General features: G+C 35.7%; 7 protein-coding genes across 8 annotated transcripts in view; 6 read left to right on the top strand and 1 right to left on the bottom strand.

The window, feature by feature from the left end:
• Positions 1-21,546, top strand: part of LOC129790073 (luciferin sulfotransferase-like) — a 767,385-nt gene that overhangs the window by 564,010 nt on the left and 181,829 nt on the right. The gene's annotated exons all lie outside the window — the stretch shown is intronic.
• LOC129788207 (probable Rho GTPase-activating protein CG5521) overlaps positions 1-21,546 on the top strand; it is a 626,970-nt gene that overhangs the window by 423,595 nt on the left and 181,829 nt on the right. The window lies entirely within an intron of this gene.
• The window catches only part of LOC129788331 (tolloid-like protein 2), a 606,934-nt gene that overhangs the window by 403,559 nt on the left and 181,829 nt on the right, over positions 1-21,546 (top strand). The gene's annotated exons all lie outside the window — the stretch shown is intronic.
• LOC129790132 (RISC-loading complex subunit tarbp2) lies at positions 88-1,260 on the top strand. The gene is made up of 2 exons (XM_055827431.1): positions 88-313; positions 384-1,260. Exons 1-2 carry the CDS (start codon positions 182-184, stop codon positions 1,140-1,142), a joined length of 891 nt encoding a protein of 296 aa, XP_055683406.1. The 5' UTR covers positions 88-181; the 3' UTR covers positions 1,143-1,260.
• On the top strand, positions 1,301-3,419 carry LOC129789810 (gustatory receptor for sugar taste 64f). Its single transcript, XM_055826853.1, has 3 exons — positions 1,301-2,219; positions 2,291-2,543; positions 3,310-3,419. The coding sequence occupies exons 1-3, from the start codon at positions 1,309-1,311 to the stop codon at positions 3,409-3,411; spliced, it is 1,266 nt and encodes a 421-aa protein (XP_055682828.1). The 5' UTR covers positions 1,301-1,308; the 3' UTR covers positions 3,412-3,419.
• Positions 3,421-7,291, bottom strand: LOC129790065 (mitochondrial glutamate carrier 1-like). Its single transcript, XM_055827267.1, has 5 exons — positions 7,046-7,291; positions 6,732-6,839; positions 4,881-5,015; positions 4,180-4,806; positions 3,421-4,106 (listed from the first exon to the last, which is right to left on the bottom strand). The coding sequence occupies exons 2-5, from the start codon at positions 6,797-6,799 to the stop codon at positions 3,956-3,958; spliced, it is 981 nt and encodes a 326-aa protein (XP_055683242.1). The 5' UTR covers positions 6,800-6,839; positions 7,046-7,291; the 3' UTR covers positions 3,421-3,955.
• Positions 12,253-18,005, top strand: LOC129790040 (uncharacterized). Its single transcript, XM_055827221.1, has 4 exons — positions 12,253-12,352; positions 14,563-14,843; positions 17,142-17,515; positions 17,614-18,005. Exons 1-4 carry the CDS (start codon positions 12,272-12,274, stop codon positions 17,886-17,888), a joined length of 1,011 nt encoding a protein of 336 aa, XP_055683196.1. The 5' UTR covers positions 12,253-12,271; the 3' UTR covers positions 17,889-18,005.

Here is a 21,546-nt window from a genome sequence, read left to right as displayed (position 1 = left end):
TAACGACAATAACGACTATTCTTTAAATTTTAAATTTTATGAGACAACCTAATATAAAAGTCGATGTTTGCTCCCAGCGCCGTGGTGTAAAAGAAAAGCTCAAAACATCAACACAGGATACGATACAATCCTAAATTTTTCATTATTTTCGGTATTTCCCCGCATTTTCCTTAAACTAAAAATGGCCCAAAAAACTCCTACAAAAACTCCTGTAACAATTTTGCAGGAAAAGTGTGTTAAGGAAAAGAGGAATGTTCCAATTTATCAAGAAATTCCCAGTGGAGAAGAAAAAGTTTTTACAATTCAAGTTGAGGTAAATGTTACAAATTTTAAAGATTTTTATTACAATTTAAATTACAGAGATAATTGGGTAATGATTTCAGGCTCTTGATGTGGTAGCGGTAGGCAGTGCTCGATCGAAGCAGGAAGCAAAGCACCTGGCAGCCAGTAATTTGTTAGCACTTATAGAGAACGACTCGGAAACGTACGTGGTTCCTTTTAAGAAGGTTGCTGAAACAGACTACGTTGGCACACTCCTGGACATCTGTGTGAGCAGGAATTTCCCCATAGCGCAATTTGTGCAGGTGGATGCCTGTGGACCATCCCATGCTCCATCCTTCACGTTCAAGTGCGAAGTAGCCAAGATGCAGAAAACTGCAACACATTCCACGAAGAAGGGTGCCAAGCAGCTGGTGGCGAAGGAAATGATTGACCTCATCCAGCAGATGTATCCGGATGACAAGAAGGTTCTCGTCCGCGTAGCTGATGCCATGGACCATGAGCAGGAGAGAACAGATGGATTGTTCAAGAGCTACCGCGAATGGAAGAATTCCGATGCAAAAGTCCTTCCGGGTGTTAAACTTGCGGACAGGCACAATTTCTTCGTGAACGTTGAGCCACAGAAGTATGCCAATGCAATAGCTGTGCTACAGATGAATGAGCCAGATGAGGAGAAGGCATTCCTCCTGGCAAAAGCCCTCGGATTTGAGCTTATTGTCACGCCGGAGATTGATACGAATGGTCCGTATCTTATTGTGGAGATGGATTGCGACTTCGAGACAGTTCACATTGGTCGTGAGGACCAAGTTTTCAGAGAATTCCTGTCCTATATGAGAGTTATGCTCAATAAATCCTACCTATAAAGTCTATCTCTCCCCCAATTGACGCATATAAATTTCCCTGATTAATGAAGCTAATTTGTAAACCAATTTTCGGCCGTGAATACTGAAATACACAGATACACAATGAATTAACATAAAATTACCACCCTTTTAAAAGGACCACCCTTTAGCCCAAGAGTGCTCAGTCATGGAGCAGAAAACGTGGATTGCGAAGGATTTTCTTGCCTACCGTGGTGGTCACAATGGCTCCACTTTTCGAGCAATGCGACCCCTTTTCACGGCCGCCAGGCTATTTTCCCTCATTCCCGTAAATGGAGTTTTTGGGGATTCTCTGATGGATTTGCACTTTAAGTGGTTCTCTCTGGTGATGCTGTACTCTGTCGTTGTGATTGCAATTGTGGGTTTTATGACAATTATTGCAACATTGAAATTTCTCGAGGATTCCCTGACCTTTGGCACCATCGTCTCGGTTTTCTTCTATCTCTACAACTTTTGTGCTATTCTCATTTTTGTCGGAATTGCCAGGAAATGGCCAGAACTAATGGCCTATTGGCACTCTGTTGAGAAGAATCTCCCACAGACGGAACATCTCTGTGGCAGGAGGTCGCTGAGGACACGTTTGCATCAGCTGGTGACTACTCTTCTCGTCATCGCTGCCATTGAGCACGGGCTCTCAATTGCAGCTAACATTGAGAAAGCTTACCGATGCAAGGGAACAAAAGGAGCTCAAACTACCTATCTTGAGCTCTATTTCCATGAATCACTACCACATCTCTTCAGGGTTTTGCCCTATCATCCCCTCCTAGGCTGGTTTGGCTACATTATCAACTTCTATTGTACTTTTGTGTGGAATTTCATGGATCTCTTCATCATCTCCATCAGCATTGCCCTAACAACGCGATTCAAGCAGGTCAACGCAAAGATTGAGCAGGCTCGTGGAAGGATAATGAGCGACATTTTCTGGACATCCCAGCGCAATCACTACCAGCAAGTCTCAGCTCTTGTTCAGGAAGTCGACAAAGTCATTACAAATCTCATTTTCTTGTCCTACCTCAACAATCTCTACTTTGTTTGTGTCCAACTTTTGCACAGTCTCAAGTGAGATCCTTTCAATCCCATTCAATATTCCCAAATTAGTCTAATCCTACAATTTTGATCACATCTTTCAGTCCCATGGACAACTACCTACAAGCCATCTATTTCTGGTTCTCCCTCATTTTCCTCATAGCAAGGACTTTTGGGGTCTCCCTGTACTCCTCAAAGATTCACGATCAATCCAGGAGACCAGCTCAAATCATACGATCAATCCCAACTACGGGGCTAACGAAGGAGACTGAGAGATTCCTGGAAGAGGTCACAAATGAAACTGTCTCTCTAACGGGCAAGAAATTCTTTCGTCTCACCAGGAAGTTGATTCTAAAGGTAAAGTTCTTTTTCTTTTAACTCAACTTCTGATAAAAAGCGAAACTATTTTAATTTTTTTAAGCAAAGTTCTTTAACTTTACGAAATAAACAAATTTAGCTAAATATTTTTTTGTGATTGATTTAAAAACCAATTTGAAGATAGATAGTAGAATAATAACAAAAATTTAGCGAATAAGAAAAAAAAAAACAGAAAACTCTCTTTATTCGAGAAATTAATAATCAAGCTTAGCATAATCTTATATAGAGTCAAAGAAGAATAAGAAATCGTCAAAGGGACTTGCCAATTTTTCTTAAAATTTGTTGACAAAGCCGATAAAGATTTATCTAAAAAAAATGCAAACAATTTCGTCATCATTGTTCCTTATTTATCAATGCATGAATCATAAAAACTTGATAAAAATCATCAATGAATAAACCTCTGTTTAAAAATAGAATTCCTTTTACAAAATCTCTAAAATAAACTTTCAATTCAATGAAAACATTTTGTATAGAAAAAATAGCACAAATAATTCTACAAAATAGAGAAGAAAAAATGTCCCAATTAGCTTAAAAAAAAATTGCATTATGACTATTTATGTTGCATCACTCACTTTGAGCATAGAAAAAAAGTTAATCTTCAATTGATAAGGCATGACGGCAAAGTTTGTAGTTCTGTATTATGACTGAATGCTAAAAAATGCTGATTAGTCGTTTGTTTAAAAGCTTATTTACAAAACAGTTCAGCTTATTAATCATTGAATAAAGTTTCTCATCTCAATATTAGATTACTGGAACAATCGTGACGTACGAGTTGGTGCTGATTCAGGTAAGTCCTGGCGGAAAAGTGACAACGGATAATGCTGGAAATCCCAATGTTTGCACATAAAAACACGCATTAATTGACACAATAAATGTATTTCTTTCTTTTTTTTTGAACAAAGATTTTCTATAAACAACTCACTGATGCAAACTCATCATACATTCTATCAGTACATTTCGTGGCGAATAAATTATAAATCTATTTAATTTACAATATGAACAAAAGAGTTTTTCTTTTTGAGACACATATTTGTTTGCTTTTCATTTTAAACTATTTAGTATTGGACAAGACTTTCATTGATATATTGTCTCTCTTATGTTTTATGAAAGTCTCATACTTATAAGCAATTTTATGTAACATACACTTTACATTTTACACTTCATTTTTTAAAATTCATAATTTTATTTTCATTTTTTATTGTCAACATCCCACCCTCATTTACGGAGAACTGTTTTACAGTCCATGAGTCAATTTGTGGCCTAATTAATTGATCATTAGTTTGCTGGTTTTTTTTCTAACTCTCACCATATTGTGTGACATTCTGTGAAGATTCGGGAGTATTTGGGCTGTTTTCATTCATTTTTGCTGGTGCTCTTGAAATGGAGAAAAATTAATGGGCAGCGGGTTTAATGCCGAGGATGGCTTCTGCTACGCCCAGGAAGTACACCATCTGTGCAATACCAAAGAGTGGTGCAATCACAATCATACGGCAGAGACCACCCTTGAAAAATGCCGTCACACCTTCATTCTTGAAAGTTTTCCTACAACAAGAAGGGAAAAAATCACAGATAATGAGAAAATTTGAGGAATTTTTCTTTACGAGGGAAATCTTACAGAATTGCATCGCTGATGCCATTAAATGCGACCTCCCCTTCGGCCTTTTTGATTGCTTGGAGTCTCGTCTTGATCACATCAAAGGGATTCACAAAGAGAGCTGCCATGGAACCCGCAGCACATCCTGAGAGGAAGGAACACCAGAATACCGCTTCACCTGATCCATCATTCTTCCTGGGACCCAAATTGTTGAGGGTGGCAAAGAGTGGGAAGTAGACGATGGAGAAGGAGACATCCCGCAGCATTGTGGCCCCAATACCTTTGTACAAGCCCATCACACCCTTTTCACGGAACAGATCCAGGGCTAGTTTTGTAGCTGATGTCTTGGGTACGGTCTTTCCGGATGCTTTTGCTTGCGCTGCTACCCTCCCGGCGTCTTGCATTTGAATCTTCAGCAACTCCATGGGGGTTGTAATGATAATCTGGCAGAGACCCGCGAGACCACCAGCCGCCATCTGACGCACAACGGGCAATTCCCCCGTCTTAGTTGTGAGGTGATGACGGAAGAAGTCATTAGCGGCCAATTTGATGGCCTTCTCCGGGGTTATTAGCAATATGTTAACAGCGCTACCTCTATACATTCCAAAATAACCTTCTGCTCGGTATGTCTTCTTGAAGCAGTCAAACCTACAACAAGGGTGGAGGGACCAATCAACTAAATCACCCCCTGAAGACCTAATACCACACAAATTCATCCTTACATTGATTTGTACATACGCTCCCCATTTGGGCCAACCTGTTGATTCTGCAGGCGAGTCTTCACCAAATCCAGGGGGAAGACACACGAAACCCCAATAATTCCAGCAATCCCACCATTTACAATCTTTGGCAGGAGTCTACAAAAGGTGAAGCATTGCCAACATAAAACATACAATCCCTCGTACACCTTAGAGACGCATAAAAGTTTATAAATAAAATCCCGGGAAATGTGTGGAAAGTCGCGCGAGTTTGGCGCAAAGCCAGAAATTCATATTATGCGACACGGGGCTAACAAGACTCGAATGTTTGCAACATCCCAGACGAGACAAACATTTCATGAGCACAAGTTCACAAGAATTTTTCATTGACATCGGGTTGAGATAAGAATGAAATGCATGCGCATGCAAGTTCATTGATCAAACAATTTATTCAGGTGATTTCATTTCTTTTCTTTTGGGCAATTTACGATGAAATTGCGTTTTATGCGAACTCACAAAAATGCTTTATTTATACAGATTTTCTTTTTCTTTAATTTATAATACATTTCGTGAGATGATGATGATAAAAAAGATAAGGGGTTAAAGCACTAATCATGCTCTCAGCTTATGTTTTATTTACCGAGAGGCACAGAATTGCTTGGAAAAATTATTTCTTATTTAAAGAGGATTTTTTCTATTAGTTCTATTTAAGAGGATAACGATGAGGATCCTACATAAGGAGGGAAATTGGCTAAACAACTGGATATTCACTGAAAACTTGAAATTGTCAAGAAACTTTTCTTAAAACACTGTACACATTACACATAATAAAACTCAAGATAATCAACAGAATATGATTTTCCTTGCAATTTTCTTTTAGATGATTATAAAAAAAAGAGAAGAATTTTTGAATATTTCATAAAAGAAAGAGATTTTTGGTTATTAAATGAATCTCTTGACCACAATCTCCCCTAAAAAGCTTGCAAAGTATTTTCCAATTGCAAGGTGTAATTGATTATATTATCTGTGTGGGTGATTGCTGGCAACAACAAGTTTGTTCTCTTCATTATCATATTCAATGATGCTTTTAAGATTCATTTTACAAAATCATGTGATTCCCTCCCAAGCCTCTAAAGCATTCCAATGTCTTTCATTTAATATTTTAGCTAAACAGAAGAGGAGATTTTGCTGCGATCAGCATAATTTTATGAGAATTAAACACCCGTCGATCTCTGCTCTGAGGTCACAAATTATTTAATGGCAATGACCTCCATTCTTATCAAAGAAGCGATATCTGAGCGAATGGTCTGTCTTGAGCGTCTTAAGCTCTTCTTCCTCTCAAATTTCACTGAATCCCTCAATTTGGCTCAATGCATAGAAATTTTTCCACAAATTGTCCGGATCTGTGTGCTGAGAGGCATGAGCTATGCGCTCCCAATTTCGAGTGCTTGTCGATGTTATCAATTTTCCCTTTTGCTATCGCACAAAAGAGACAATAAATTGTTTGCAACACTCCACAATATTCAGAAGTAATTATCATGGGAATGTCAATGAGTAGACTGGAGCGTACACAATCAATTTATAGAGCTGCTGAATGAGATAAATCAACATTCACTTTTTTGTTGTCGCTGTGTGATCGCGATATTGGAAAAACTCTTTGTTGCCATGACATCGCGGGTTAATATCTCGCGAGATGATATTTGGTGGAAGCTTTGTAGTCAACTTGGCGTGTGGAGCACGCGTCCGAGACTCAAAACGAGACGGAATTATGTAATTTGTCCTCAAGGACGGGGTCACTTTCATTTGGAATTTACTACTTTTTGTGCCCAACATCCTACATTAGATATTTTGTAAAATATAAGTATGACAACTCACGCGAATTGCTTCTTTTCCGGGGGCTGCACTGCCACTTGTGCTTGCTGCTGGCTAGGATTGGATGACATTCTCGTTTCCGGTGGGTAACTTGAAGACCGAAATATATATCTGCAAAAATACACCACAGAGCTTTTTAGGAACAAAGTTCTGCCGCTATTGATTTGGTATCATCAATTGGACAATTTTGCTATCTACACACCGCCTTGGTGTGATAAGACTGACGGGTGATTATGTAATTAAACATAAATAAATTGGCACAATTCGGGGGCAATCGATTATCGCAAAAATCGAATCTTTTGTCCACCAAAACTTACATCAAGGAGTTGGAGATGAGCTGGAATGCTTCAGACAGGAAGGATTTTCTACGGTGTGGCGAGGAGATCCAGGATGCTGAGATGCTCCACTAATCGCCGTGTAATCCACTTGTGAGCTTCCTTCGCGAAATCCACAAAAAATGGCACAAACCCCCGGATTTAATCAATAAAACACAATTCTCCCAACTTGATTTTTCAAACTTGACAGATTCTCTCAATCCCAATAAAACGCTTTTCCTATGTGTTGAACATGGGCTGGTGATTTTCTTACGACATGTCTGGCGATTGTCCAACTGTGAATATCTATCCAGATTATCTTCTTTTTCGCTAATTTTCATAATTTCTCAGTTTTATCCGTGATTTTCCGCATTCTCTGATAGTTTTCCTGTAAATTTCCAACCCTTACAATGTAGTTTTTCACGTCTTTTCCACAGAAAGCCTTCAAAAAACGCGAAAAACTCTACTAAATCTTGTAGTCTCAGTTTTACCGCTTTGTGGAAAATGATGTTGTATTTTCAATAAAACAGATGACGCTCGTTTTCCCGATTTTCCCGCCACATGAAAAAAATGAAAATTATGTAAAATTAAAATTAATTTTAAATCACTTTTAATGCTTCTAAAAATTCGTTAAAAGTTTTCAAGTTAAAGAGAAAAAAAAGATTAAAAAATCTATATTACGAATTTCCTTTGAATTTCAGTACGTTACAGTTCAAGAGCTTTCTAACGGCCTTATCACACAAAAGCTCCTCTTGATACAGATTTTTTTTTTAGCTGGGAAAATAAGAAATAAATACTTTTTTATGGAGATTTTAGAATAAAGTTTTAAACGCTTCGAGCTATTACATGAACTCTTTAACGATTTAAATATCGTGGTGTTGATGAAAATAGATCAAACATTAAAATAGAATACTTTTTATGCTTTTTCTACAATGATAAATCCACTTAACATAAATAACTTTCCATAAGTATTTACAGAATTTTCCGTATAAAGATTTTTGTAGCTTTAACTCAATACACTACACACATTAGGTATTTAACTATTTATAGCGAAATGTTCTGTAAAGATGCACTTACTGACAAATTCAAGAGTGAATTCCGGGAAAATCGATAGGACTCTGTTGATTTATTTTGCTGTGAAATGTAGTTAGTACGTTGTTGTTGAACTTCTCCAAAACCTAATGAATAAGTTAAAATATTTTTTTCTTCTCCATTTGCCCAATAAATGAACAGAGTTCTTAAGAGAAGCTTTGAATTTCCGGAAAAACTTTTTGATGGAAATTCAATTTAGAAGCACCTGTTCGGGATTAAGGTGCTCTCTTTTCTTGTTATATTAGTTCACCCACTTCTGCAAGTGATGCAGAATGTGTCTTTTGTGAGGAAAATGCAGGAATTTGTAAAGAATTTAAATCGATTGAGCAATATGATGAGTTAAATACTAACGGGCCGTGCGGGTGCAAACGTCTATAGGAGAAAATGAAAGTAATTCGAGTTAAACAGCAAATAATGAGACCCTTGCATTACTTCCGCACTATTTAATTTCTCCTCCACCTGAGTCTCTTTCACCTTTTTCTCTGTTACTGTAACCTTTTTTCTGACGTGAAAGAATTCCTCAAGAATTCAGCGATATTGTAAATGGTAAAATGTGTAAGCAACGATGCAATAAATTGAATATCTTTGGCATATATTTGGGTTATATATTTTTCGTATTTTTCCATACAAAAATTCACGTCAACGTTGAAATTAAATTATATTTGTTTCTATGCCCGAGTTTCCAAATTTAAACTCGTTATTTCAGATGCCAGACTTCTCGCTTCTATCAAAGCATAAAATCTTTATTTTCACAAAAGACGACTGCAGGAGATAAAAAAAAAGGAAAAAGCTTTTGGATCCTGTCACATATTTTCAGGAAAATACTTTTGCAATTGATTTTTTTTAATAGACCATCATATAGTTTGAAAATTACAAAAGAATTTTTGGCATATTTGGGTTAATTAAAATTTCTGCTCAAATTTCAAAATTTTCACTGAAATTTTTGCGTGCAATTTTTTTTAAATATATATAGTTTTTCTTCCCTATTTCCACTAATTAAAAATTTTTCATCTCCATTCAAATTTTTTGCACTAGCTATAATTTTCCAGTTTTTTTTTTATTTATTTTTCCATCTTTTGCTCTGCTTCCTGTTTTATATTCATACAACGAGACAAAGTTTAATAAATCCTCCTATATTCATTACAGTCAATTTAACAAATACTCTCTGCTTAATTGCGATACCTTTTTTACCCTCGATTTTGTGTTCTGCGTGTGCACCACACATGAATCTCAACTAAATCCACTACATCTAAAAACCAACCTTTCGAATGAACAAAAAAACATCCCTCTGTAATTAAATTTCTCGCCACACTGTGGATGGTTTGGCGTGTGAATTAATTTAATTTCAAAGCGTGGTCCCAAAATGAATCCCACGCACTTTAGAGGTGTCGGTGTCTACCAAATTCTTTTCCTCCTCTCATCTCAGCATCAGTTGCGAATATTGTACGAAGGGAAAATTAAGAAGTACCTCGAGATAGACCATATAAATACTTGATGGTGGAACGATTTCCGTTTCAGTGTTGTTCATTCACCTGCAAAGGAATCACTCTCAGTAAATTTGTCGTGTCTACCATAGGGATATAGTATACTCACAAAGTGAATTAACGTGCCAAGAAGAAGAATATCCCTATAGAAATTAAGTGGATTTTAATTGTGTATACTTTCACTTAAACTCACAGAACGTGTTTCTATTGATTGCGGAAGAGAGATGTTTTTCTGCCATGTGGTGAGTTGGCGATTTTCATTGAATTTTCCTCCAGAAGGATTTTCCTCCTCATTTAATTAAATTCACATATAGGATTCTGCAAATTGCAAATGCAATATGAGAAAAGCTCTCACATATATTGCACGATATTTATTCTGTTTTCCTTCAATTTTAGAAAAGAGATTTACTTTACTTCAGTGTAAAAAAGGAAAACTTTAAAATAAATTTAAATTTGCCCCAAACTTTCTCGGTGAAAAGGTTGTTTCAAGAGAAATTTTGGAGCAGATGATGCTCAAATTTGTCACTGTATTTCCCATGCCTTGACAATTTTTCTCAACATGCTAGAATTTTCTTTCCCTCAAGCCATACGAAATAATCAAATTTTCAACCAAAATATACGTATGATTAATTACGCCTGAAATAGAAAGCAACAAAGAGAGTCCTATAGGTATTTAAAATGACTTTCATCATTTTTATACAGAGAGATGTACCTATCATTGAACATTTTGTCTTTACAAATCGATTCGTGAGAAATTGGAATAAATTAATTAAAGCAATAAATTTGATTGGGATTAAGGGTAACCAATATTGGCTTGTCTTGTGGAAATTTCAAAATCATTCAATTTTAATTTAAGGAAATTTCACTCTTTCCGATATTTCTCATCTTGTACCTCTGCATTGAGACATTTTCTGCAATTTCACATAATTTTTGCCATTTTCTCTCCACGGTATTGCTTGTTATAGAGAGTTGATTAAAGGTTATAAACTTAGCTCTTCAAAATTTAACTCCCAATTGACCCTGATTACTGAATTATGCAATCAATGAAATGCAATATCTCACGAGGAAACGTGATGCATTTGGCAGAGTATATGAAAGCCATCCATGCATGGAACATTGAGAAGCTTTCCTAATGTTTCCATTGTTGGCTCAAATTTATTTACATTTGGCAAATAAAGAAAAGGGTTTATGTGCAAAAAAAGAAACTTTTCCTCTAAAGGTTTTTGAATGAGAGATCTAGGAAGGATAAATGAAAGAAAAATCCACCCTATTTACATTACCCTTGTAAAAGTAAAAATAATAAATAAAGTAAAAATAATATGAGAGGGAATGCAAAACAGAAATGTAATATATTTTCTATGGAAAAATATATAACACAATCCGTAAAAGCAGCAGAAAAGGATTCAAACAAATTTATGCTGGAAGTATAATCAAAGCATTTTGAATTAACTTCTCTGGTGCATATCTCAGGAAATAAATGTCTATAATCAAGTGAAAGCTGGAAGCTCATTTTCACATAGTACTCAACACAGCACGACTCGCTATATATCTCCGTGCAATGAAAAGGAATAAAAACTTTTCCCTAGAGATACTCTCTTTTCTCTGCGCAAGGAAATGAAGGAAAATTTCCCTCCAAATGTTCCAAGCGAACCGTCTTCGCAGCATTTATTATTTGTAATAAGTCTTGGGTTTTTTTCTAGTGAATTATTTTACATTGGCTAAGACTTTCACCACGTAATTTATTTTGCAAGAAAAAAAAACATTTTTCTTACAAAAATATCCTTCTTACGCTTTACCTAACTTTATGTTTCAAAGAAAGCTCTGAGAAAAGATTTCTATTTTTGACTGTTAAAAAAACATTCCTTGAGTAATCCAGAAATAAATTTTAATTGAAATTCAATAAGATAAAATTAATTGAAATATATCAAAAATTTTAACTATTGCGAGTAAATTAAAAAGTTTCCTGAAGAAATTCCTTACTCAACTGTTGAATTCAAAATCCTTTTTCACATCTCCACGGTGATTTTCAAAAGAGAACTTTGTTTAAACAATTTTGCATTATTCTCACTACCTATATTTTCCAAGTTTTATGCTAATTAAGATGAAAATCTTTACAAAGCTTTTTATTCTGCGCTTTCCATAGAAATCCAATCTCATTTTAAAATTGTCCGTTAATGAGATTTTTACGTATATATTATGTAGAAAATTGCATATGACCATTATGGCAATCTTCCATTTACTTTTTGCACTAAATCTCGAATGAATTGAGGAAAATTTTATCACCATTCGCAAAGAGAAGGATACACAGCATTAATGGTCCCTGGAGTGGCGGTAAATTTGCAATTAAATAATTAATTTGGTAATTCATATTGCTTAGTTCTGCTATTTCTTGCCACACTGGGGATTTACATAAATTGCCATCACACGGAGAAACGTGGAGAGTTGCTAAAAATAACCCAATTTTATAGGAAAATTGGCAAACGGAAGGTCTTTTTTGTCAGAATTCCAATGATATAGCATTAACCATCGAGAAGTGGATTCCCCTGCCAATTTATACTTGTGATGTAGGTTCTCAACATTATAGATATAGGCGTGTGCGCCTCCTTTTTATTGTCATCCACAGGCAGTGCGGAAATGCGGACAATTTCCTTCAATGGAGCTCACCGGAAAAACCAATAAAAATAAACCGAAACTGAAGATCATCAATTTTGTATTTTATGATATTGCGTCAACTGTAAATATTCTATTTTCTTTTTTTTATTATTTCTATGTACTCCATACTTTTAGTACATTTATGCTCGCCTGTTGGTTGTTAGCGCATGAGAATGTTATGAATTTTGTTTTGTCACCTTCGTCAGCATATTTCTTCATTTTATCTGACAAAAAAGAATCCACGATGAGATATGAATTGGCAATATAATGGGGCCTTATATGTTACACTTGCTGGAAAATTTAATTTAGCACCAAGTGAAAATGCATATGAAATTTTTTTTATATACCTACTAGTACTTTTACAAGAAAAAGGGGGAAAATTCTTGATTTATGGCAAATACATTAAGTTTATTTCATACTGCATAAGTGTTAATTTTCGTGGAAATAAAAGTGAGTGATAAAGCTGCAATAAACACGTACAATATGAAACTGGAAGTTTATACTGTCTGCTATTTTTAATCGAGTAAAATATTAACTTTTACACAGTTTATTATTTCTTTTATGTCTTACAAATGCTACTCTATGAGGGAATATATTGCCTTTTTACAGGAAGCGTCTTTAAGAATTCTTAACCTCTGAGATGCGGAGCGGGGTCGTTGAACGACCCCAGCGCTATATTTCATGCTATAACTCAATAAATATAAAAGATACCATTCCCATCTTTTGGAAATAAGTTCCTTGGTTATCTGAGGAGGTTGTGTAAAAATTTCAGCTCAATCCGACCACCACAAGAAAAGTTATTGAGGAAAATGTAGAAGAAGGTAATTCAAAAATTGGTGTAACGGCCATGCTGCGGAAAATTTCTTAGAATGAAGTTAGTCACATCACAAATGAAAACAACCATGGGGGTTGAAGGGTTGTGTTTACTTTCTCATTTACCTTCTCAGTGTCAGAATTATCGCGAATAAGTGACATAAACAACATAAAACATAATTAGAAGCATATAAATGTGCAAAACAACAAAGAATATTCGAGAAATATTGCTATTTATCACGGTGCGGGAAGTGAGGGGAATGCGGGGAAGTAGTGGAAGAAATAGTGGTTGCGGTAAACTTCGTGGCAAATTTCTCACGAAGAAAGTGTGAAAAATGAGTGAAAAATGTTTTTCCCTAATATCTTCTTCTGCGTGTTTCCGGGTGGCGAATTTGTGATGCAAGGGGCAAGAGGTCTATATAAGAAATCTATAGGCACTAACCCGACAACTCCAGGTTGTATAGTTTGGGAGAAAATTGGCCTTCTTTTTGGGGTCGCTCAATGACCCCACCTTCGCATTCTAAGGGTGTGCCAAGGCCTCCGCATCTCAGAGGTTAAATAAAAAAATTCGCTCAACAAATGATTTTAGATTAAAATCGTAATTTACTAAGCATTTGCTGAGATTTTTAGAATTATGCATAATTAGGTGGGATATGGAAAGTTTATCCGTTTTGTTGGTCCAAAATTTGCTTCACTACATAGCAATTGGATATGTTTAAAATTTACGAGGAATGTTTACAACCCATAAAACTCTATGGTTCCACCTTCACATTGTACTGTATATATATATGTCTATTATTTTAAGCAAGAGAGAATTAACTCCATTAAAATTACACGAAATGACAGGTATTAATGTCACGCAAATTTCATTCTTATCGCTTTTGATGTGTATAATATAGTGAAGTAATAGCGTCTTCATTACAAAAGGAAAATGTTCATCCCAATTGTCTGCAACGCATATTCATAATAAAACTACATTGTACATACATACATACATACATACATACATACATACATACATACATATACTACAGAGATGAGTCCCTAAGCTATAGGAATTTATTCATTTTAGAGCATTTTAGTATGACATTGAAAGATAAGAACCAGATTTGCAGAATATTATAGAAGTAAATGTTCTCTTTTAATTTTCCCAGATGTCCTTAAACCAAGAAATTTTTTTAAATGTTTTATGATGCACAAAAAATTTGTTGAAAGCTCAAAATGAATTAACTCCTTTATAATATCAAAAATTTATGATTCGCAGCAACTTTACTTGCTATGTCTGATGTGGGTGAAATAATGAAACTGCTACATAGTTGAAAGCGTTGAAAGGAAGAAAGATATGAATAAGTAGAATAAGTCCATACCATTGCACACAATTGCCCAAGTTATAACAATTTAATTGGGATGCAATTTCTAGTAATGTAGTATTAAATGTTGAATGTGCTTCAATCTTTTATATATACATTTGTGCATCAGTTGCTGATTGCATGTGGAGCCATTGTGGCCATTTCAAGCTGTGATGCTGCCAAATCCACAACCGAGAGGACCCTGCTGGTGGTACAGGAAGCACCAGAGAAGGCTCAAGTGGCTGATGGGAGTACCCAGAGGGTATTGACTAAGCGAGGAGGAGTAAACTTTGGGGGTGTGCTGGGTGGTTGGAATACAGCAGATTGGCAAAATGCCTGGACACAGCCGTGGAATGCACAATCCTTTGGCAGTCAAACATTTGGAGCCAGCATTTCACAACCGTGGTTTGGGTAAGTGTATACCTACCCAACTTACAATTCTCTCATATTCATGCCAACCACCATGACAGGTAGTCTGTATAAATGTGTGAATTTACTCCACGAATTATTTACAATTAAAACATTTTGCACGTGTGTGCCAAGCTAAACACACTTTCATATTCAAACAGAAGGAAATTCAAAAGGGTGAAAAGTTCATGGGAAAGAATTAGGGCACAAGCGGAAGGAAGGGATGCAAAAGTTTCATGAAGCTTGGTGAATGAAACATACAAGAGATTATAGTATGTAATTAAATCTCAACGAGAGCTCGGCGAAAAAAAAAACTTTTTTTTTATGTGGATGTGGTGTTAATAAACGAATTCGCACTCTTTACTCTCGGTTTATGATATGAAAGTACATGTAGTGCAAGTTGTACATATAGTATTACTGGAAAATTCTATTAAAGATTAAATGAAATTTCGCTGCGAGTTGAAAATTAATAGTTCTACAAAAGACTTTTATTAGCTTTTAAAATTGGCAAATATTAACAATTTATTTCAAAAGTAAATCTTAACTTCTCACTTTTAAATAGTTTTCATTAATATATTTTATGTAACTTATATGCTCAATTTATTACAACATGAAATCTTGCATATTCATTGGCTATAGATTAGTTGAAAGGTTTTCCTTCTTACATATTGAGTTATTTTTAATTGAATTAGAATTTTAATGCACAAAAGACCAAGAGCAACTCTTAAGAGCATCCACTTGTTCAAACCCATTCAAGCTCTCTTAACTTCTATAATATGAAGTAATGCGACATGAAAGTTTCTTTTACTATGACATGATATAATTATATGTACATAATAATAGAAGCAGCCCTATAAGTACACACGTCATCGAAAGAACATCCAATTTTATCTGTATATCATTTCCATTGAAATTGAATATCATTGCTAAAGTTTCAACGTGAAAGTATTATCAAAATTGAGTATCTATGATGAAGTTGGCATCAAACTTCTTCCTTTTCATCAACATTCTAGATGTGGAAACTACATTATATATGTATATCTACATATGTATGAAGGACTTTTGCTTTGTAATTTGCCTTCGGCAGCCTAGATAAAACATTGACGACAACAAAGACAATATAGAAGAAAGATTGGGAAAATTGCGCTTAGATGAGATGAAAGTAGTGTAATTAATTTCATGGTTACAAACTTTTTAAAAACTTTTGTATGAACATTTTTGGTTTAATGGTTAAGTTGGTTGGACTGGTTGGACTTTCCATAGGGAAGTTCATTCAATTTTCATTTAATAAAGAATTAGAAGGAGGAATAACCTACACAGGTAATTTCATTTAAACTTTGTTAGATTTTCATAAAGGCAATTTTTGAATTCTGTTCACATAATATGAAAATATATTTATAAATTCAAAGTTTTTGAGTTTACTAAACAGTATTCATTAAATCAAAAACATCTATCAGATAATATGCCACAAAAGCCGCAAAATAAACAAGAAGTTAGTCAACTTTTCTATAATAGTTTCTACAAAGGCAAAAACGGACTATAAGATAAAATTTCGAGCAGGATAGTTTTATCGAAAATTTATCTTCCTTAAACTTTCTCTTAAATCATTTTGCTCCATCTCGAACAAAAATTTTTTTTTTAGTTTTTGTGAGTGAAAAACATCATCACCTGACTCTCCTCTATATACCCTTCAAATCTTCCTGAGTGAGAAACGTGTTGTGCCAAAAGCTAAAAATCAAAAATAAAATCCACCTCCCCCCAAAAAAGAAGAGATTTTGGAATTTCTAAAGAATATGCCTTGAGCAGTGGAATAAAAGAGAATTACCTTCATCCCCGTTGTAATTCCAGGAATATTCCACTTCAACTACATAATATGCTTTATTCTGCTTGTCAAATTGAATTAATATTTAATTAGTTAGGTATAAGACACGGTCGGAAAATCTTTAGTTAAAATGGGTGAAAACCAAAATTTTAATTTGCTTTTCGTAACTTGTCTGTGTTCCAATAAATAATAAAACCCACAATATAATACTCTTATAGCTCTCTAAAGAAATTCCGATAGTATCAGTATCACGTTCATGCCTTTCTTAGAATGTCTCCCTTCATCAATTTAGTGAAGCATTACATAACGAACTGTGGCATTTTATATGGATACTAAAAAGAGTTAATTGTCTTTTCTAAATATTTGCCTTCTTTCTCGCGTATTGCTGGGCAGGAAGTTGAGGAATTTTATTTTTAATCTATATTATATAGCTTCCTTACAACTCTGTGCGGGAAATTGTGTGTTTTCTTAATTTGCAGATCACACAAGTACGTGCCATCGCCGGCGGAAGTGACGGCAGCGATTGCGGCGGCCAAACAGGCGTCAGCAAACGTGCTCGTGGCCCAGCAGCAAGTTCTCGCTGCTAAAGAGAACGTGCTATCGCAGCAGAAATTGGCAGCTGAGCGGGAAACGCAAGCATCAATTGCACAGCAAAAGAGTGAGGCTGCAGCAGCTATTCAGCGTTCAGAGGCAGCTGCCGCGGCACAAGCTGTAATCTTGGCACAGCAACGCTTAGCCAGTGCAAAAGCCGCCGTAGCACATCATCAGAAAATTGCTGCCGCTAAAGAGGCTCAAGCGGCATCGGCTCTTCAGAGTTCGGCACACGCAGCAGCAGCAGAGATACAGCGAACAGGTAAATGAATCCACCCTAATCGGCTCGGTTCAATTTTGTGGGAAGAATGTAATTAAAAGCTCTTGTACATTCCTCCACCCCCCCCTAATTCCGCGCAGAGCATGAGGCATCGAAATTGTCCACTTATCAGCGGAATGACGCCGCCGCCGCCCTTCATCACGTCACAGCCACAAAGGACGCAGCAGTGGCTCCCCTGACAATCGGAAATAATCGCCTACCTACGGTGACCTTCACCCCATACCACTACCCCGCGGCATCGTGGAGCCCTGGCTTCGTGACCTCGGCCACACCCTCACTCGCGGCCTATTCATCCGGTGGTCCCTGGTCGTCGGCCTTATTGCCGCATCGCACAGGGTTAGGGTTGTGGGGGTAGAAAATTGATGGATCTGCAGTGCCGGCGTGATGAATGCGTCCACCCCATACCATTTCCTCTTGCAAATTCACATTGTACACAGCGAAGCAATTCACTCTCTTGAGCCCAACAATAAATGCTAAATAGCTTCCCCAGCAATAGGCGAATATTTTCTTTCTCTTCTACTAACAATTCCATGTATTGTCCGCCATTTACTCTCAATATTTATGTACAGAGTAAATACATATATATTTACAAACCAAACACATAGCTGAATTGCCAAAAGGAATTGTGTCGTCGAATCTTGCTGGAGCCAGGAAGGATTCACAGAATTTCAATTTAATTGAGCTTCATGTTTTAGGAGCCTTTGAGGTGAACCAAAAAAATTTTTTGGATTACCCAGCATGTTCAAAATTAGATCAAAAAGATAAAGAATATTTTGCTGGTACTCATAAATACAGGGTGAGTAATTCATATACATTGCTTAATATATGTTGTCGTGATTAGATAATTACAATAATTTTTTTTTCAGAAATTTTAATATTTATTCTAGCCCCTGAATTCCCTAAATAGACTGGTAAAAAAAAACAACATTCCATTAAGATAAAAGCATATTCAAATTTATCTGTTTTATGAAAGCTTCAATGACACGAAGGATAAAGCTTAGATCTGCATAGAGCACGATCCATTTATTCCACATAAAATTGAGCTATGCTGTCGTCGAAAATTTATGCTCTCGACATCAACGTTGAACAAGACAGAATGCAATTGGCAGCATTTCTTCTGATTATCTCTATGAAATCTCCTTTTTTTGTGGCCTTATATTCCAACCTAGATGACTTGTGTGGTATGTCTTTCGTGCTTGATATTCTAAAAGGGTAGACAAGAAACTTGATAAAATATTCTGGAATTGTGTGGAGTAAAGTGGAAGATTTGGGGCACATCTCTCGCTGATAAATAATTCCCTCTTGTCTCCTTCACATATTTACACAGACGCAGAATATTTCCAACATAGAGAAAATGTGCTCTAACGATGGGTACTTTTTGCAGAGGATTTACAGTATTGATTGTGTCCATATAGAAGGATAAAATTGCTTAGCTCTCGGATATTATCCTTATATGTGGCATGGTATCCAGCTCAGACTCGGATATTACAGTATAAGAAATTCCTCACGACCACCAATAATGTGGGTGGCTAAATATTCTCTTTATATGGAGTATAGGCACACTAAATAAGCTTTTCTCTATGAAATTAACTTCCATTCCGATTCACTATATGTGGGGCAATGAAGAAAGAAAAAAAAACTACACAACTTACCCTCAAACTTCCTCACGTAGTCCGATCATGGGATTTTCTTTCGGATAGGAAGAATATTTTGAGAGATGAAAATAGACGTGATGAGCTTTTAAAAGGTCAAAATGAAGCACAATCGCAATTTTTGTCTTCTCATGGAAAATCCCATGGATTTTCGTTGGTGATTGTTTTGAGGACCAAACCCTGTTATAGGGGGTGGGGGAGGAAGAAAAATAAATAAATTGATGTGGAAGTGGATTCTTTAGAAATATGTATTTCTTATTGATTTTTCTTGTGAAAGAAAGAAAAACCACTGTATTGGCTACTTTTGAGTGCTCACACTCTTCCATTCAACAGCATTTCTCTTCTATATATCCCCCACAAATTTTACCTCAATGTTTTGAAAATAGATAAAAAGGGAATCGTATTATCAAATTGAGTCACACTCAATGAAATTTTCCATTGCGAAAATTTTTATTAAATTTATCCCAAATGCTACGTGAAGGATATTTTGGTTTTAATTTCCGCATCGATTCCTCCTATATTTTTCGACGTTTCCACTTTGTTATTTTTTTGTTGTGAAATGGGATGGAAAACTAATATTAAATAACTTTTTAGCTTGTATTTATTTTATCCTATATACCTATCTATTTCCCAGCAAGTGAATAAAATTATTATAATTAATGCATTTATACCACAATTTGAACTTTAATGGAAATGTTCAAGTTTAATTTGTAGATGAGGGAATTTCCAGTGATAAAGTTTTAGCTGAAAATTTACTAATCTTCATCACACTGAGGAAACTTTTGAACAAATTACCAACTCTATACACGCTTATAAAGTCCGAAAAATATATTTGTTAGCAAACAAGAAGAACATCTTATTTAGAACAATGTAGAAAGTGATAGTTTATGTTCTACAGAGAAAATAAGTATTTTCTTGGACTCTTTTACCCTCAACACTTTCATTTACTCTTGAAACTAATTCAAAGATACATTACACATGAAAAAAGAATTGCATGTCATTAATTTTGCCCATTTTTTCAATATTTAAAACCAATTTCTTCATGAAAGTGCGAAGAACATACAAGAAAATCCCACATGTGTTGCGATGAAAAGGTGCTTCCATTTTGTACTTAGAGGTGAAAATTGCGCTCACGTGAATAATGACAGTCGATAAATTACTCAGAGAGTGTATTAAATCTCAATACATGGAATTTTCAAGAGGTGATGTATTTTAAAATTTCACACCTTCCGCGTTAACCTCATTCCAAAATGTTGAATATTTTACCAGCCATCCGATGGAATTTGCTGTTCCTAAATCAATTCATGATTCCCTCCCTCATCACCATGAGAAGTCATGGCTCACAGCATCCATCACTATAAATTGTGAGTGTGAATGATGAAGGGTGAGGTCAAAATGCGCTTTCAATGAATCCTGTATATGTATTAATTTGGCAGTTTGATAATCCTAATTTTGCCTACCCACGCATAATGAATGATTTATGCATCGAAGCTGAAGTTTTATTGTACAAAAATTAATTGTTAAATGTCTATCACTGTAATGCCATTAAATTGTAACACATTGTGAAAAAATAGGGTGAGAATTTTGTATGAAATTTAACATAAAACAGAGTTTTATGTTCAAATTTTCAAAGAGGAAAGGGAATGTTGTATTCAAAATTTTCTATTTTACGTTGTCCGTATTTTCATAACGCTGTCTTTGGAATGCCAATGTTATAAGAAAATATCAGGGAAAATTCACCAAATGGATGAAATTGATGACTATGGGCAAAAAAAACTTTTAATTAATGTCACAACGGTCACAACTCGGTGTTACCCTTCGACAAAAATAGGTCATGGAATGTAAGTAGATTGAAACCTGTGAGGTGATGAACTGTTGGTATAAGCACAATTTTCCAATTTTCTTCCATCCACTTATAAAATGTCCAACATTCCGCAGAGTTTTGCCAATTGCGATCAAATAATTTTTTTCTTCGACGGAAGGAGTTAATAAATTGTGCGACAGTGGAATTTCATTTATTGCAAATTCTTCTTCATGCCACACAAGGGGCTTTGAAGAGCTGGGTCTATGTGTGGTGTATATATGGAGGATAAAGTGACTTGTGTCCCTCGAGAGTACTATAATCCGATCCTTTGCTTTCACCACCCATTTTTGTTGATGGCGCCAACTAGGGCGCGGAGGTTAAGGGCTGCAAAAAAGAAAAGTTCTTGGTGGTGAGGTGAAAAACTCTTGTTCACTATTCCTTCATGTTGTGGTGTCAATTTATTGCCATATTCATTCTCATTTATCCTATAGGGAGATCGGTTTTTACGTCTCTCTCTCCTTCATCCCTTATTTTGCCTTTTGCCCATCCACTCCTCC

This window comes from Lutzomyia longipalpis, chromosome 1, assembly GCF_024334085.1.
Source record: "Lutzomyia longipalpis isolate SR_M1_2022 chromosome 1, ASM2433408v1".
In the NCBI taxonomy this organism is placed as follows: Eukaryota; Metazoa; Arthropoda; class Insecta; order Diptera; family Psychodidae; genus Lutzomyia; species Lutzomyia longipalpis.
Note: the sequence above shows the minus strand (reverse complement) of the source record. Positions and strands in the feature narration are given on the sequence as shown.